Source organism: Hippocampus guttulatus, chromosome 5 (assembly GCF_054856545.1).
Source record: "Hippocampus guttulatus isolate MCC_2025c chromosome 5, RoL_Hgut_1.0, whole genome shotgun sequence".
Lineage (NCBI taxonomy): Eukaryota > Metazoa > Chordata > Actinopteri > Syngnathiformes > Syngnathidae > Hippocampus > Hippocampus guttulatus.
Genome location: NC_141265.1, coordinates 15,922,392 through 15,940,851, shown reverse-complemented (window position 1 = coordinate 15,940,851; position 18,460 = coordinate 15,922,392). Strand labels below are relative to the sequence as shown.

General features: G+C 41.8%; 2 protein-coding genes across 6 annotated transcripts in view; one reads left to right on the top strand and one right to left on the bottom strand.

The window, feature by feature from the left end:
• The window catches only part of aopep (aminopeptidase O (putative)), a 78,056-nt gene extending 74,202 nt beyond the window's left edge, over positions 1–3,854 (top strand). For both annotated transcript variants that reach the window (XM_086110873.1, XM_086110872.1), the window contains one exon: positions 3,621–3,854. The gene's annotated coding sequence lies outside the window, so the exon portion shown is untranslated. The remainder of the gene's footprint in view (positions 1–3,620) is intronic.
• fancc (FA complementation group C) overlaps positions 1–18,460 on the bottom strand; it is a 32,588-nt gene that overhangs the window by 4,584 nt on the left and 9,544 nt on the right. For 2 of the 4 annotated variants that reach the window (XM_086110876.1, XM_086110877.1), the window contains exons 5-16: positions 15,750–15,857; positions 15,601–15,665; positions 14,449–14,613; positions 13,513–13,672; positions 10,733–10,788; positions 10,493–10,592; positions 9,087–9,156; positions 7,130–7,226; positions 6,106–6,283; positions 5,757–5,960; positions 4,618–4,838; positions 3,550–3,719 (exon numbers count right to left, since the gene is read on the bottom strand). In XM_086110876.1, the coding sequence (XP_085967002.1) occupies positions 3,716–3,719; positions 4,618–4,838; positions 5,757–5,960; positions 6,106–6,283; positions 7,130–7,226; positions 9,087–9,156; positions 10,493–10,592; positions 10,733–10,788; positions 13,513–13,672; positions 14,449–14,613; positions 15,601–15,665; positions 15,750–15,857 (1,428 nt within the window). In that variant the 3' untranslated portion in view covers positions 3,550–3,715. Of the gene's footprint in view, positions 1–1,926; positions 3,720–4,617; positions 5,961–6,105; positions 6,284–7,129; positions 7,227–9,086; positions 9,157–10,492; positions 10,593–10,732; positions 10,789–13,512; positions 13,673–14,448; positions 14,614–15,600; positions 15,666–15,749; positions 15,858–18,460 lie in introns of those variants that run through there. The other 2 variants (XM_086110879.1, XM_086110880.1) reach the window with 2 other exon arrangements.

The following is an 18,460-nucleotide window of genomic DNA, read 5'->3' as shown; positions in this document are numbered from 1 at the left end:
TCATGGTCGTTTTTTTCGGCTAAAAACGCCTTACTCTACATTGTCGGGGGGTTTTCGGCTAAAAACGCCTTACTATACATGGTCTTTTTTTTTTGGGCTAAAAACGCCTTACTATTCATGGCCTTTTTTTCGTCTAAAAACGCTTTACTATACATGGTCGTTTTTTTTCGGCTAAAAACGCCTTCCTATACATGGTCGGGGTTTTTTCGGCTAAAAACGCCTTCCTGTACATGGTCGTTTTTTTTCGGCTAAAAACGCCTTACTATTTATGGTCCTTTTTTCCGGCTAAAAACACCCTACTACACATGGTCTTTTTGTTCGGCTAAAAACGCCTTACTGCACACGGTTGGGTTTTTTCGTCTAAAAAAGCCTTATTATACATGGTCATTTTTTGGGCTAAAAACGCCTTCCTATACATGGTCGGGTTTTTTTCGGCTAAAAACGCCTTCCTTTACATGGTCGGTTTTTTTCCGGCTTAAAACGCCCTCCTATACATGGTCGTTTTTTTGGGCTAAAAACGCCTTACTATTCATGGTCCTTTTTTTCGGCTAAAAACGCCTTACTGTTTATGGTCCTTTTTTTCTCGGCTAAAAACACCTTACTCTACATTGTTGGGGTTTTTTCGGCTAAAAACGCCTTACTACACATGGTGGTTTTTTTCGGCTAAAAACGCCTTGCTATATAGATGGTCCTTTTTTTCGGCTAAAAATGCCTTACTATCCATGGTCGTTTTTTTTGGTCTAAAAACGCCTTTCTACACGTGGTCGTTTTTTTTGTCTAAAAACGGATTACTAGACATGGTTGGGGGGGTTTCGGCGAAAAACACCTTACTAGATACATGGTTGTTGTTGTTTTTGGCTAAAAACGCCTTACTATACATGGTTGTTGTTGTTTTTGGCTAAAAACACCTTTCTTTACGTGGTCGTTTTTTTGGGCTAAAAACGCCTTACTATTCATGGTCCTTTTTTTCGGCTAAAAACGCCTTACTGTTTATGGTCCTTTTTTTCTCGGCTAAAAACACCTTACTCTACATTGTTGGGGTTTTTTCGGCTAAAAACGCCTTACTACACATGGTGGTTTTTTTCGGCTAAAAACGCCTTGCTATATAGATGGTCCTTTTTTTCGGCTAAAAATGCCTTACTATCCATGGTCGTTTTTTTTGGTCTAAAAACGCCTTTCTACACGTGGTCGTTTTTTTTGTCTAAAAACGGATTACTAGACATGGTTGGGGGGGTTTCGGCGAAAAACACCTTACTAGATACATGGTTGTTGTTGTTTTTGGCTAAAAACGCCTTACTATACATGGTTGTTGTTGTTTTTGGCTAAAAACACCTTTCTTTACGTGGTCGTTTTTTTTTCATCTAAAAACGCCTTACTATACATGGTCGGTTTTTTTCGGCTAAAAACACCTTACTCTTCATGGTCGTTTTTTTACGGCTCAAAACACCTTACTATACATGGTCGTTTTTTTTCGGCTAAAAGCGCCTTACTTATATATGGTCTTGTTTTGGTCGAAAAACGCCCTACTATACATTTTCGTTTTTTTTTTTCATCTAAAAACGCCTTACTATACATGGTCGTTTTTTTTTCCCGCTAAAAACACCTTACTATACATGGTCAGGGTTTTTTTCGGCTAAAAACACCTCACTATATACAGTATATGGTCGGGTTTTTTTCGGCTAAAAACACCTTACTACGCATGGTCGTTTTTTTCGGCTAAAAACACCTTATTATACATGGTCGTTTTTTTCGGCTAAAAACGCCTTACTATACATCACTGGTGTCAAACTCATTTCACATGGTGGGCCACATCCGGCCTCAGTAGATGTCAAGTGGGCCGGACCATTAAAAGGTTCCCATACTTTGCTATAAACAACCAAAACAATATGTCTTTCCTTTGTTTGGGTATAAAGAAGCACAAGAACATTTGGAAAATGTTGAAATTTAATGAACGTATCTTTTACAAAACATTTCATGAAGCACCTTACATTTCCTTCAACAAATGTGCAATTTACTTTTATCATTCACATATATGCATTGCAACTGATCCCATTGATTGTACAAACTTTAACAAGTAATTGGTATTGAAAAATATAGTAATGCATTTTATGATTAAACAAGATTTATAAAGAAAGGAAGTTTTAAACCATTTACACGTGCATATAAAATCTAAATGTAATCCCTGCCTACACCTTACAAACTAAGGAGAGTGCTATTGATAGCGTCTGCTGTCATGGGTCTGTCAAGTGACGGACTGAGGCTGCTGTTGTCTTCTTCTCTGGTCAAAACAGTGTCCCCTAGCGGATACTCAATGAATTGCACCTTATTAAAAATATTAATTCTGTGTCTTTTATGCGTTTTTTTCATTTTTAAATTATCCTGCGGACCTGATTGAACCTCGTGCGCATGTGTGTGTGATGAATGGAATTCCGCATCGGTGTGTAATTGTAAAACAAGGCTGTGTGTTAAAAAAAATAAATCTGAAACTATATTTAAGGGTGGCTCAATACTGGCTGGCCATATCAGGGCCGGAGTTGTAAATTGATTTCTGGCCCAAAAATACTTCACTCCACAACTGGCCCTCATCTGGTTTGCCAGAGTCAAGCCAGGGCCTCCTTTGGCACTCCTGGGCCGTGTTCGGCCCACATGCATTATGCCAGTGCCGACTCAAGGCCAGCTGTGCCAGCTTCATGCCGAATCCGGGCCAGATGCCTTTGCTGACTGGGAACAGTCGTGTGAATAAAGAAGTGCTTAGAATCTTTTTTTTTTTTTTTTTTTAAATGTAAAGCATCTGTATCTTTTATTGGAATGTAAAATGCGTTATTTTCCAATCATTTTTTAAATTTCAATTTGTTCTTCAGTTACATTTTCAAACATTTTCTTTTTTGGTCTTTTCATTTTTTTCTCCCCAAGCTTTATATTTTAAAAAATTAAAACATATTGTTTTATGTACTTTATATGCATTTTTAGCATTATTATATGATTTTTGGGTGTGTGTTTTATTCATTATTTTTAAGACTTTTGTACTGGCATTTATTGTATTTTTTTCAAGCATTATTTTTGTCAATATATCATAATATAATCGACATTTTAATTCTTTAGTATTTTTTTCAAGCGTTTTTACGTTTTACATAATTTTACTTTTTTTTCCCCCAGGCTTCTCTTTTATTTCATTTATTTCCAAGCATTTTTAAAATGTATTTATGTATTTTTTTCAGGCATTTGTTTTTTTTATATTCATTTCTCATAATTTTAGTCCATTTTTAAATACAATTTTCCTTCCTCATTTTTGGAATATTATTACTGCATTTTTGAATTCATTTTTATTTTACATCTATATTTTCTACAGGCAGTTTGTATTTCAAGTTGCCTTTACCAAACTTTGGGCACTTTTTATTGTTGTTACCAATTGTCAGCATAAAATCAACCCATCACTGAATGTTATTGTGAGTGAGTTGCAAAGATGTCATCAATGTGAAGCTGATCACTTCAGAATGTTTTATTCTTCTTTATAATATGTCCAACACAGAGAATGTAAAAGTCCCGTACCCTCTCCTGTTGAGTGTTTCTTGTAGCTCCAGCTTCATAATGGGCATTCCACTTTCTCTCTCTTCTCCAAGGCTGCTGACACGTCACACAGGTCACGCGAGGGTGGAACAAGTTGTGGCGACCACTCGGAATGTTTGGGGTGGTCCGACGATGTGGCTGTGGCCTCCTAACTGAAGAGGAAACGTTTCAAAGAGAAAAAAAACGTCAACTTTGAACAATAGACGCAACTTCATCATCATGCTCGAAAATGTCTTTTTTTTTTTTTTTTTTAACGGCTGAAATAAAAATGGGAGAGAAGAACTTGATCGGTGTCTTTGGGCTGTGTTTAGTCTAAACCTCCAATCAGGCTGTGAAGAGTTTATACTGGAAATTCATTCAGGTGTTTTCATACATAACACATGACCTCATGTAAGAGATACAGCACAACGTGAATAAGAATGTGGAAAGCACAGACAAGGTCATCATGGAATAATAATAGATCTTAGTTTCTTCAAATGACAGTTCAACATTTAAACAGTGAGGAATAAGTTACACTTCATATAATCAATACTTAATGCATAGTAGCAGGAGAGAATTGGGTAAGTTGTGAAGGAGAGTGGGAACATTCCGAGAAAATAATATTGAATGCAAGACAAACAGCCGCAACATACTGTAATGGGAAACTGTTAATAGAACGTTTCAATGTTACGAGAAAATAGTCATGTTGAATATTATAAGAAAAAAAGGCGGATCATTTTGAGCACTTTTTACAATCCCTTTTGTTTTCTTCTATTGCATAGATAGTAACTGGGCATAGCTTGGATATTGCCCGAGCTTCTTCTCAATCATAAGTTTGACATGTATTCATTTCAGACAGACTGCGCAGTGCTCCACCGTCCTTGTATGCCGCGCGCGTGTGTTTGTGTCCTCACGTGTGTTATTTAGACTCCCATCCTGAGCATGGCCTTCATTAACGATGCTAACGTTGCTCATGAAGCAGACCCTGAACTGACACCGAACTCACCGGGGTGCGTTAACATCCAGCAAGTGTGTGTGTGCCTGTGCATGTGGGTGAGTGTGGGGTCGCACCTGGGTGAGTGTGAGAGGTGGGTGTCTCCCGCTTGAGGGAGGTTCAGTTGCCGCGGTGGGAGCGCAGTGGTGGCGAGCGCATTCTGAAGCCGATGGATCCTGACAGAAGCCGCATGGTTGTCGCTCGACGAGGGGCCGCTGCCGCTTCCCGTGCTGAGCCGACGCTCCAGCAGGCTCAGCACGCGTAACGCTTCACTGACCGAACCGGACGCAGCCGCCACCTGGTGCCGTGCGCACACATGCCTAATCATATGCAAACTCATTCGACAGCTTGGCAGGTATTATCACATGGAGACGCACAAATGGCATACTTGTCTCGCTGTAACATAAGATTAGCATCCGCAACTTGCTATGCTGTATTTCCACAGAGGGTGGAAGAATGGTATGAAAGGGGGAAAGGGGACACGGAATGAAGGACAGGAAGTTAGGGAGGGATGTGAAAGGAAGGAAGAAAAGAGTGGGTGGAGAGATGCTATGAAAATGAAAGGTGGAAAGAAAGATGAAGGAAGTAAGTTTGATTGATTGGACCGAGGCCAGAGGGTATAAAAAGAAGGCAATTTAGAAGGATGAAGGTTGGCATAAAAGGAAAGCAGGGAGGTAGTTAGAAAGAAATAAGAGGGAATGGGAGAAGAATGTATAAAACAAGGACAGACGCAAAAGACAGTCAACTAATGAGAGGCCAGCCGGACAGTAGGAAAGGAGGTAGAGTGGGTGGAGGGATGGCATGAATTAAAAAAAAGGGAGGTGCTGAAACAACAAAAGGAATGAAGGCGGGCTGATGTAAATGGAAGGAAAGAAGAAAAGATGAAGGTTGAATTGGAAAAAAGGAAAGTCGGGAAGGGTGCCGACTTGAGCGTGTGGAAGGATGGAAGAAGGCAGGTAGAAAAAGAATGAAGGAAAGAAAGATGGAAGGCAGAAAAGGAAGAAGGTCAGGAGGCATGGTGACTTGGATGGTCTCAAAAGCAGGAAGGAAGCAAAGTATGGAAGTCGGCAGGTATCAAAGATCCTTACCTTGATTAAGATTAACTGTCTTTTAGAACCCTGCCCTCTGACATCTGGATTTTTGGCCTGTTTTACTGCCACTTCTCCCCTTTCCACCTCAGTGGGCAGACATCCTATTTGCATGGCGGCCACCTCACCGTGCGCACGATGCGTGCGGAGACCTCGTGCGACTGGCGGGAGAAAACGGCGCAGTTGACCACCAGGCCGAGGATCAATGACGGCGATGGCCGCCGAGCGCCCGTTGAGATGACGGCTAGCAAAGCACCGAGCGGCTCCGCGGGATCGAGATGAGCGGTTGAGAAAGGGATGCGCATCTGCTCCCAGACTTCTCGCACGTATACCTGGAAAGACAGACACAAACGACGGCTTTAGATTGAAAAGAAGAATATTTTAAAGATTGACAGCATATTTAACTCGGAAAATTGTGAATATTATACACACACACACACACATGCTGAGGATACTGTTTGGGGAAGACAACATTACCAAATGTTGATTTCTGTGGTGCCCCCTGTTGGTGGGGTGGTGGTAAAAGGTCAGCAGCCACAACAGTGGGTGGCAGTCTCGGGCGTCAGTGGTGGGTAGCAACCGGAGGGCCTCGTGCACCCAGTGGGAACACTGGACCAGCACGAACCAGGCCTCAAATACGACGCCAACACCATCGCTAGAGAGATGACATCAGATTACGTTAGATCGTGGTGTCTGAACATCATCTAATGGCATTATTTCTTCCTTAATATGGAGATTGTAATTTTAGTTTTCTAAAGTTCCACTTCCTTTGTATTTTTGATTTATTTTTTGGAACAAACATGAACCAAATTAATCTGTATTTCAAGTGTTGCCATTAAATTAAGGACGATAACCCACGGGCCTCCTGGGGAAAGTCCGATCTCGTAAGCCTTCATTGCTAACTTTCCTTAACCTTGCTTGGAATACATCATCGGGAGCTAAAAAGGTGCTTCTTTTCCGACACGGCGAAGGACAGACAGCACTGCCTCAAATGAACGCGACTCCGCTTTTCCTAACTGACGTCATCGCGCGACGGCGAGTATGGCTGATGTCAGTCTCTTGCTCACGGACGTGACCTGCAAAATATTAGCTGAAAAATAACATGAACAAGATGCTGATACGAATTGCTGTGTTGGAGAATCAATAGATGTCAATATGAAAGAAAGTTTATTTATCGCGTCGTATTATTGACTTCACCCTTTGTCTTGCGGTCTTTTAAGCGTTCTCGACGACAATCTCGCAAAAATTCCATCAAACAGGTGTGCCAGAAATATAAGTCGGGCAGTTCAAAACCAAATGACAACAACAATGCAAACTACATCTGTGGCTTTTCATAATTCGTTCAATGACATGTAAACATGTGGACTGCACTTGTTCGGCACTGAACTTATCTAGGCACGATATAAATTTAAAAAAAATAAATAAATTATGCACAGAAATGTCGAATAAAGCCCACTGACCAACCCAAATGAAGCAGATGAGAGAAGATAAAGTGTCCAACCTGCCACTGCCACCTGCCTCCTCTTCCCCCTCTGTCAGTCTGCGTAATAAGTCGCTGAGCCAGTTCAAGTGACGTCTGCGAGCCTCCCCAGACACCTCTGCAAAGGACACACCGGTGCACACATGCACGCGCACGCGCGCACACACAAACAAACACACACACACACACACACACACACACACACGCACACGCACACGCACGTACACACACAGCACTCAAATCTGCACTTTTCCACTCAATTAAATGCTGAAAAACCTGCAACGTAGCAAGTTATACTCGGGGAAAAATGTTCCTAACTCGACTCTCCACAAACAAGAGACGACTGCAGTTTAGGAAAAGTCACACTTTTTAAGTGGAGCCACTATTTTGTCCTGACAAAGAGACCTAAGTTCATGTTTATTGATTGTGATTGTAGTTTACAGTGGAGTGGAACCAAGAACTAGCGGCGCTCCCATATTTTGATATGTTATTTTCATATTATTTCCCATTAAAATGTTAAAAGCAACATTATTTACAGTTGTGGATTTCATAACAGCTCTTTTCATACTCCCTGCGGAAGCCGCCAACTTTTTCCGAGCTTGTTGTTCTGTATAAACGGCACATTTTGAAAGTCAACCGTGCTGAGCAAATTGAAAAATTGTCCATAAATAACAATCCAATTAAAAATGTACTGCAAATTTTTAAAAAATTATATATACCAAAAAGTTTAAAAACAAACAACTTTTGAAAATTAAACAGATGTATGTACTAAAAAGGTAAATACAACAAAAACAGCGTACTTAGAGAGTGATTCTGTCACGTACCACTAGAGGGAGCCAGCGTACCACTACTTTGAGAATCGCTGGGTGAGAAGAGATTGGTAGGCATCCAGTCCAGCTAAAGTGAGCACAGACAGGCTCCAGCTCACCATCTACTTTAATCGGGATAAGTGCACGAGAAAATAAATGGACGGATGAATATTATTTTGGAAAGGAGGCAGCACGGTGAAGCGCTTGTTTTTACATCCACTTCACCCTCAGGAGATCTGGTATCGAATCTGCATCGGAACATCTCTGTTCATGATCTCTAGTTTCCTCCCCTATCGGCTTGCCGATGAATCGGTCAGAACCTTACATTTACAATCGTTGATCCCCCACCCCCCAAAAAAGTACTCGTCACGTGTTGACATTTTCATACGTTTTAATGACAATTACGGCCTGATTTTTAGATTCATGGATTAAATGAATAAGACATTTTAGGGATCTGAGGGAATCCTGCGTCAAATTTGGTGTTGGCCTGTGACCTAATGAGTAAAGTCGGGAGCTGGAGTTGGTTGGTCTGCATGTGAGCGTCTGGGCGTGAGCTGTGACCTACAGCAACGCCTTGCCAGTGTTGTCATTTTTGTATCTGTGTTTTTGACAGCGTCTCACAAGCAATACTGATATAAAGGGGGAACTGCAGCTTGTGTATTGATTGTTAAGGTACAGCTAATGTTTTGACTGATGAGCGCACAAGAGGTGGTCTGTGCTTGTGAGGAAGCGGGTTGCGCCCATGCTGAATACTTTCAATGACTGATGATTGACACTGACTGTACATCATGTGAGAGCAATCATCACCGTCATTAACTAATATTGATTGGCGAAACAAGTATTCATTCATTGCGTAGCAGGAAGCTACGTCTAGTCTGGACAATACAAGGTATTGTGCGTTGAGTGATTAAGTCAAGTCAAGTCAAGTCAACAGTATTTATAGAGCACTTTCAAACAGCCATCGCTGCATACAAAGTGCTGTACATGGAGCAATTTAACATGCACAATAAACAGTAAGACAAATCGGTAATAAAGGCGGTAGAAAGCACCAAACAGTAAAACCAAGAACAAATCTAAGTCATGCTGAGTCGAATGCCAAAGAATACAAGTGAGATTAGACACAATACACACACACACACACACACCCAGAAATGCACACACATACTGACCTGGAGGCTGTGTCAAGAGCGGAAGCAGCAGATTTGGGGGTGAGTGAGGGAAGAAGGCCTTCAAAGGGGTCTAAAGTGGCACAAAAAAAGTGTCAATGAATGAGCGGCACTCTGCCAATGACAAGTGACACATAGATGATGTTGAGGTTGCGTGGCGTGTTGTAACGAAGCGTGTAATAGGTTAGGTTTTTTTAGTATAGTGTGACAGCAGCCGGCAAGATGGCATCTGTTGAGTAGGCTCCCACTGCCATCTAGTGTTTCCAACTATTTGCTCCTCGAAGAAAGAAAGGCAATCCAGGAGCAGCGTTCAAGTAGCGTTTCATGGAATTCTACACCAATACAAAAATAAACATTGTGACAATCAAAAGTTAAGGGAGCGATTTGAGAGCGTGCATTAAATGTGTGGAGCTAATATTGGGGCCAGGGAGTCTTTGCTAGCTGAACATTCAACTCCGAAACTCTCATTGTAATGCAATTCACATTCACTAATTTATGCCAGGTGGCATTCCAAGTATGATAAGAATATGGAAAAAGTATTACAGTCATACTCTGAAAAAGCAAAAAATAAATCTACCTGATAAAGTTTTAAAATGAGTGACGGGGAAATATTTTAAGAAATAAAATTAAAATAAGGGGTGGGACGGTTAAAGTGGACAACTGTGTAAGGAAAACGTTCATAGCACTAGATTCAGTCATAATGTATGGAGGGGAATATGTTAAATAAATAACATAACATTAAGAGGGAAAACAAATTATAATACATCAAGTTGCAATATTACTAATAATATACAATGAAATCATTTTAGTAGCTTGACCGATGGCACACCTCAAATGTATTTATAGAAAGAACACTGCAACATAGTGTTGTAGGTAAATAAAACATTATTTTACTGTATTTTCATAATATTACAGGAGAAGCGTTTACGTTGACTTCACTAAAGAAAGCCATACAGCACAGGTGTGAAAGTCAAGGCCCGGGGGCCCCAGATCCGGCCCCCCATGTCATTTTATCTGGCCCGCAGGAGCAAATCATGTGTGTCAACTATAATGATTCTTGCCGAAATCTGCACCGTAGTGTCAAATTGTCATGGCTCATAAATAATGTTGAGATTTTGCCCTTCGGTGGAAGCCGTAACTCCAAAGTGGCCCGCGACAAAAAATGAGTTTGACACCCTTGCCATACAGGATTACAAGAGGAGAACTTCCGAGAATGAAGTTGAAATATTACATGAATCATTTTAGAATTAAGCCATAATATTAGCGAAGAAAAAAAGCATACTTTTGCAAGATAAACACAGAGACTATTGCATAATTAAAAAAATAAAATGAAAAAATATCTACATTAGCGAGAGAAAAAAAATACATCGCTCATGCAGGCCAATATGAGCAATCATTCAATGCAGTACCTGTGTCGGTAAGAGTGTCAGTTCCCGATAGAAGCAGCTGGTAAAGCTTTGGATGAGATCCCTCACGCACGATCGATCCTCCTGTTTCATGAGGACGGACCTGCCAACACAAATCGCACCTAGGTCGGCACCAACAACGAGACGAATATCGCTGAAGTGGTAGCGACTTAAGTCAAGTCAAGTCAAGTCACCCCCCCCCCCCCGCATATCCAACCACGAATGACAAAAAGTGGGACTCACCTGAAGATGTCACTCGCCACCAAGAAGATGGAGCAATGTTGAGCGCAGGCCTGAGGCTGGAAAACAGGCAAAGGGCGTTATGGGCGCGCACCACAAGATGTCCCTCCAGATCAACGTTGTGCCCAAACTCGAGTCCCTTTCAAATCCCCACTGATTGAAAAGCACTTCACGTGTTTTAGATTTAACGCGTTTGAAAAACGTCCCAGCGCAAACCCTAAACAGCTGTACTGAGCCCCCCCCCCCCCCAAACCGTGTATTTATATACTGTATATGCATTTAAATGAAGAACCAACACTTGAACATGCGCTCTCACACAGACAACGGGATCGAAGCTCATTTATCACATTTAGGCGCAAAAACACAATTTACTTTTTATAATCAAAAAAATAAAGCAGTAATATTACGGGAAGGGTTTCATTTTGTCATTTTTTTCACCCGATGAAGGTGTAACTTACAAGATACAGTTAAAGTACTTTATCCGGTAATTACAGAAATTAATTCATTGAGCATTAGAAAAAAATATCAAGTTAAAATATGAAACAATACACTCGGAATTTCTTGAGAGTAATGACACATAACAAAAAATATATATATCACGAGAAAATAAAATGTCCTTTATTATCTTATCCCAAGCAGGTGGTATTTGGAGATTATGGAAAAGTAATGATTCTACAGAGGTAAACTAGCAATATTACGAACATGTATACCCAAATTACATACTTGTAAGTAATGACATTGGATCGACTGTGAAATGCAAGGGAGCCTGTTCCAGTGTTTCCCTTCTAAAGATAAGCGTGCATCAATATCCTCGGATAGGCAGTGGGTAAACAGCGGCACCGAGTGGATTATCAATGGTATTACAGCTCCACATTTCATTCATTCTCCTCATGTTTCTTGTAAAAAAACGATGACCCTTGCAAGCAAAAACAGCTTGCGTGTTAAATAAGTATGTGGACTGCAATAATGTGTCCATGCATCAAAGTGTACGGATGTATTTGCAGTTTGCTTTGCACGCCAGTATGCACGCCGGGCCACGGCTCCCGCTATTTGAAACAGATGGGCCTTTCAGTGTCCGCCTCCATTACCTTACCGCTAACACTTGAAGGAGGCTCAATTATGGCACGCAACAAACATCCTGTTTTCTTTTTTTTTTCCTCTTTCTTTCTTTCTCTTGCTACGGCGGTCGGAAACGGTTTATTGTTATTGGGCTCGAGTCCTTATAGATCACGGGGAGGTGGCCGGCACAAGTCCAAACGAGAAATGCCCGACCTAATGTCAGGCTTCTTTGTTTGAATGCAGTGATTGAAAAGAAAGCCAAGAGAGAGACAAGTCGGTCAACTATTTTTTTTCTTTGCCTTTGCACATGTGTGTGCACATGACATCCAAACAACCTTAAGGCGAAGTGAAACCTCAACGCTTGCCTCCTCCACTCTTAAAGACTGACACACTACACCAGATGGAAGAACATAAACAAAGTATGTCCACTGAAGACGTGTGCGCATGTGTGCGTATACCAAGGTAATAATTTTTATTTATTTTTTTTAACACACAAGAGGTAAATCAGAGAAGGATGAAAGCATAAACAAATCTCATCGGGACATAAACAACAGATTGCCGTTTCAATCTTTCCCTCATGCATACAGAAAATGCGTCCACCTTCTTGTCGTCAGCCCTGATTAGTGTGAACATGAGATGGTCAGAGAGCGCAATCAACAGGCGGATATAAAACATTTCTCAGGGCCGTGTTAGCCGTCTATCTCATTTTATGGGTCCAGAACCTGAAACTGCGAAAAGTGTGCATTGTTAGGCAGTTCAAAACAGCTCAAGTGGACCATCACTGTTGGAAAATAGCAGTGACACCACCGACAAATAAAAACTTGAGCAAGGCGAGATGGCTGCCAAATTTTTGTATGTGTGTACCAATGTCACGCTATTGTAGTACAAGAAACGTAACTCTATAAAGTTGCAATGTTTGGTGAAAAAACATCAATTTAACAAGAATAAAGAATGGCAAAGAACGAATATTTCAAGCGGCTGCTGGTCTTAGCCTGTTGCATCTACTGGATGTTTGTGTGGGAATCGTGAAGTTAAAATTATGACTTTCAAACTTTTTTTCCCAGTAAATTCACAGTTTTTTGTTTTTGTTTTTTGGGAGTTTGTTTTTGTCTTTTCGCTGTAGTCTTCAGTGTGTGGCAGCCAAGATTTTGAACAAACAGAATTGTGATGCTATCTGTGTCGGACAGGCTTGTACTTTGTCTCGCAACACAACTTTCTTCATGACCTTAATCATCATCACATGATCAATGACTTTGCCGTTCGACAAAGCCGAGCGTTAGTTTACGCTCTGTGAAATGAGGAGGGGATGGGGGGGTGGAGGGAGGATGGGCTGCGGAGACTCAAACAATTTAACCCGCACAATAAAGACTGTGTGGTGCTCGCCAAATGATGTGAGATGCAGTTTGGAGCTGGCCAGATGATGTGAGACACACTCTGGACAAATCCACCAACGGCAAATAGGGGGGGGGGGGGGGGGTGGAAATCTTTCAAATGTTCTTTAAAAAAAAAACCAAACAAACAAAAAAAATAATCTGATATTACAAGAATGAAATTCGACGTGAGACTCTAATTGAGGGCAGATGAGTACTATGGCCTCTTAATTCTACCATGAGGCTATTTTACGCATTGGCACGAACGGGAGGGGGTGGGGGGCGGGGGTATCTAAAGTGGCAACTGTCCCGTTTGTTTAATAGTCATTTGAGAGTACGGTAGAGCACACCAACCAGTAGCGACTGCGCTATTTGTTGCTCGAGCTGCTGCGGTGACAGCGGCGTGTCAGCGAAGACGGTGGACTCCAGCAGACCGAGCATCGCCTCCTCCAGGCTGGGCAGGCTGTGACACCACAGGGCCACGACAGCCCGATTCTCCAGTGACAAGGAACCGCTGTTTGGGGGGGAATCAAGTCATATCTATTATGTCACATCGCATTGTATCACATTGTAAGGGAAACCATCTGCTAGCCAGATGTGGAGGCTCGGGCTTTGGATAGTTTCTAAAAACAATGCAATCAGAGAGTCAAGCAAAGAAATTAGAGCTGATGATTTGTGTCCTGATATACACAACACACTTAGCATTGATTGCTCCTAGAAGAATATGAGGAATATAAAAAGCAACATGTGCCAAGTACCGTTGCCAAAGGCACACGAACTGCGTTATTACAATTCCGCGGGGGAAGAAGAGGCCGAGTCCAAACAGTGATTAAATAACCAACTGATTAAGAGACACACAAAACTTGTCAAAACATCAGGGCCTAGCAGAAATATGAAGGGTCGAAATACAAAGACACCATTTTTGGGTTCAAGTTGGAATTTTAAGAGACTAAAGTTGTAACTTGACAAGGATAGAGTTGAAATATTTTACACATTTTTAAACGGTAAATGGAGTGCACGTATATCGAGGCGATGGCAAATTGTTATTTTTAAGTCAACGAAAAGAGGTCAATGCTCTTAACTTTTTTTCTTTTTACCAGATAAAGTAAGACTACTATGATTAAAGGTATGACAGGAGTTTCAATATAACAAAGATAAAAAACTTTTTTTTTTATGTGAAGGAAGTTGAAATATGATGAAAACGTGTTTTTATGAGAAATTTTTTTTTGACTCAAATTAAAATCGCATAAATACTTCTTATGCACACCTGTGATGTGCAAGTTGGAATACCTGCGATAGGCAGAGCTGACAGCATCCAAGAAGTCATTGGTGAGAGTTGCTTGCGCACATGTGAGTGGACGCTGCAGCAAGGCTCCAAGAAGAGGAGCGACCTCGGGGCAAGTCACCAGGGGAACGCAAGCCACGCATGTGGACACAATCCTATCACATGAACACCTGCACACAAAGGCTTTCATTCAGGGGATGTACGAGAGCTGGGCGATACGGTCGAAAAGTGGATCACAATAGAAGTAATTCATGTCAGTCCATATTGATATATATTGAACATTATCCATCCATCCACCCTTCCATTTTCTAATCCGCTTATCCTCACGAGGACCGCAGGTGTGCTGGAGCCTATCCCAGCTGTCTTCGGGCAGTCGGCGGGGTACACCCTGAGATGGTTGCCAGCTAATCACAGGGCATACTTAGACAAACAACCATTCACGCTCACAATCACACCTAAAGGAACAATTTAGAGTTTTCCATTAACATGTCATGCATCTTTTTGGAATGTGCGTGGAAACCAGAGTACCCGAAGAAAACCCACGCCGGCACGGGGAGAACATGCAAACTTCATAAAGGGAGGAGCCGGAATCGAACCCTGCACCTCTTGCTGTGTACACTGTAATGTTGTGTATTTTATTATTATTTTTCCCCAAAAAACACTGACAAACATTTAATACGCATTTTCCACGAATGTTGTGGGTGTGTCCAATGAACGCATGACACTGAATAGTGGGCGCTACTTCATCGAGCAACTTGCCCGCATGGCCACATGCTGAAGGGTTTTTTTTATGCCACAACAAGGGCCGTGAGCTTGTGAGCTCACGGGCTTTGGCCGAGTTATAGTAATACAGTAACGGTGCGGATAACCACTTAAGTGTTTATACAGTGGAGGTGTCGGGAGAAAATCAGGAAAAACGAAATGGTGAAAACAGTTTAACGCACCAGCTCTACTATTGAGTACTACAGTTTATAGTTCTGTCTTTGCACATTTTCAGTCATTCTCTTCAAAGTAACTTCTATAACGTATTTTGAAAGCAATCAAGTTCACTTGACAGGGTCTTTACCTCATTCACTCCCAAAGACGTTTTTAAACGTCTTTTCAGACTTGGTCTAGAATTGGATCGTACTAAATGAGTTTTAACTATTTTGCCTCACCTCTCATTTACGTGTCCCAATGAATTGCAGCTTTTTCTGACGTCTTCCTGCAACCGTGCCACCACCTGAATAGTGGTCCAAGCATCATTCTGTTTCATTGTATCATACAATGCATTCAGCGGGCCGGGATAATCAGTGAGAATCAATACCTTTCGGAGGACTTGGTTATGGTACCGTGTCGGCGACAAGTCTAAATGTTTGAGCAAAAAATCCGATGGCGATTCATCCTCTTCGGTGGTAAGTTGACACAACAGTTTCTGTGGAAGTCGGGGCAACACAATATGGAAGCAGCGGGTTATTGCCGCTTGATGCTTACAGCAACGATCGTTAGGATCATGAAAGCTAATTGAGGACGATTCTGTTGGCATTGCTTCAAAGACATGAGCTGGAACATAAAAAAAAAATAAAAGAAAAGACAAAAAAGGCATTCCAGGAGGTAAGAATGTATGGACAACATATGAGAAGGAAGGACCTTTAGATGTGGGTATTCTTTGTTACAAAGGACTTTATGGTTTAACAAGCATTTTTCAGAAGAGGCCTCATCTCTCACACACACACAAACACACACAACTAAAACGAAAACAATAAACTCAAATGATTCATGACTGTGAAAAATGCTGACGGTGATGATGATAATAAAGGGCCATGGGAAGAAATAACGAGACTGATGAGATAGAAATGTTCACTCAAGAGGCTTTTGGACTCTGCTTTTCATGCCGGTAGATTTTTTTTTTTTTTTTTTAATGGTGGTTTCTTCCATACAATTACGCATTTTACTAAAAGCTGGAAAAACAGCAAAATAAGAGTGCAGTACTCAGTGGTCAAATTATTCATAAACAACAGAATCTTGGGTTAAGATTTCAAGAGGCTTGGTTTGCCTGATGTAACCATTTCTGTTGCACCACATTAAAGTAACGGACATTAAAGTAACGGTTTAGAAAAGGTGCTTTGACAAAAGGGCCTCAGATTTTGCTCCATATTGTGACTTTAACGGACTGCGGTAACGAGCCCACCACAAAGAGCAGACTCTGCGGATGTTTGCGGGAGACAAAAGGGGATCGTGGGGACTGAAAAAGCAAGACAAGAAGAATAGTTGGAATGCCACACGGCGAGTCACTGCCGCGCTGTTGGCGGAGCCGCGTGGTTATACCCTCCGCGTCGCCTCACAAAACAAACCCCAATCACTACCATGTGAGCACCCTGCGAGCCGCTCGCTCGGATTGACGGAGGGAGAATGGCGAAGGAAGCCCGCTTAGACACAATGACGGCCAACTGGAGTGACTCGCTGGCTCCTTCGGAATAGGACAAAAAAGGGCGGGAGTCGCCGGCGATGAAAGACAAACCGATTGCTGCGCGGCAAATGTTTTGAGTCAAATTATTGGGAGTTAAGCCTTTCGACGAATTGTGAAGCACCGCTAGATTTGCATCAGTGTAAGTTTGGAGCAACTTCAGATGGGTAACTTCAATAGAATGCCAAACTGTATGACTTCCGGGAGACTTATTCCACATTTGAGGCTGTGCGAAAATACTGGTATGCATTTTTTTGCATCAATTCCGGAGCACAGTTTGGGCGGACATCAAGTAGATCTTTGAAGAAATTCATTTTAAATAGGAAGTAATGAAAAGGGACGTGGCAAAACAGAAGTGAATCGTTGATGGAGCCCGAATGATTTCCAAAACACACAAAGTATTACAGCCAGTGTGAGCTAAGAGTCTGAGCTATGTTTGAACACTGGAAAGCAACCACAGGGGCTCCGGGGACCGTCTGTGGTTCACATTGCTTGAGTCACTAAAAGAAACCCCTTGAAAGAAGAGCAATCACCAGCCCTCTAATATAACACTCTCACATTTAATTCATCATCTCCTCAAAGACCCCGCTGTGCTCCAGGCGTCACTGTGTGGTCCACTTGCACCGGGCAGGACACAGCCGGCTTCAAACAGCCAGAGCGCTAAGATGTGGCGATGACAGGCGCACGACGTTGAAACAAAATGAAACGGCCAAAATATACTGACGCAGGCAATCGTTCAACGAGAAGAAACAACGCGGACCAAAGTCTGACCAAAAGGCATTTTAAGTACACAACAACATCTTATTTGTCATGAAAAAGGGCTACTCTGGAAGTCACTTCCTAGAAAACCCGAACGAGCCTGTATATTCCACGCTCCAAACCTTTAGGGGGGGGGGGGGGGGGGGGGGCATTATTTCACTACTAGTGGCAACATAAGAACATTGCAAAACTTTTATCATTAGCTGGAATGAGGGCTCACTAAACAGTGGATTGTGGTTTTCTGGATGTGCCCGGCCGGCCTTGACTGGCGACCAGTCCAGGGTGTAGTCTACCTTTCACCTGATGCCAGCTAGAATAGACACGGGGATAAGCTGTCGAGAAGTTGTTGAACCACTCAATTTAACTGTCAATTTAGCTCTGGCATTCACTTATTGTTTTACGTGTTGTGCCCTGATTGAAAGAATGTTTACACGTGAATGATTCAGTGACGTGAGATGCCTCATTATCACTTCTTTTGGTCGTAGAGTATTACTAAATACGAGGGCATGCACGACCCTGCACACGCTCTTCACAACGGAAATCTAAATAAACCATTGCACTGTGATCAACCTTGAATAAGGAAATTTTAAAAAACCTCAAATTCATTCACATTCAAAAACAAATCCTCTGTGCATATCTTCCATGCCAAAGGCCACCTGGCAAATTAAGATAAGATAAGATAAGATATCCTTTATTTGTCCCACACTGGGAGAAATTCGAGGTTTACTTCTTGTTTCAATTGAAAAGACATGAATTAATCAAAACAACACAAAGTTAATCTGGCAAAAATGTGGCGGCTTTCGACTGTAAAC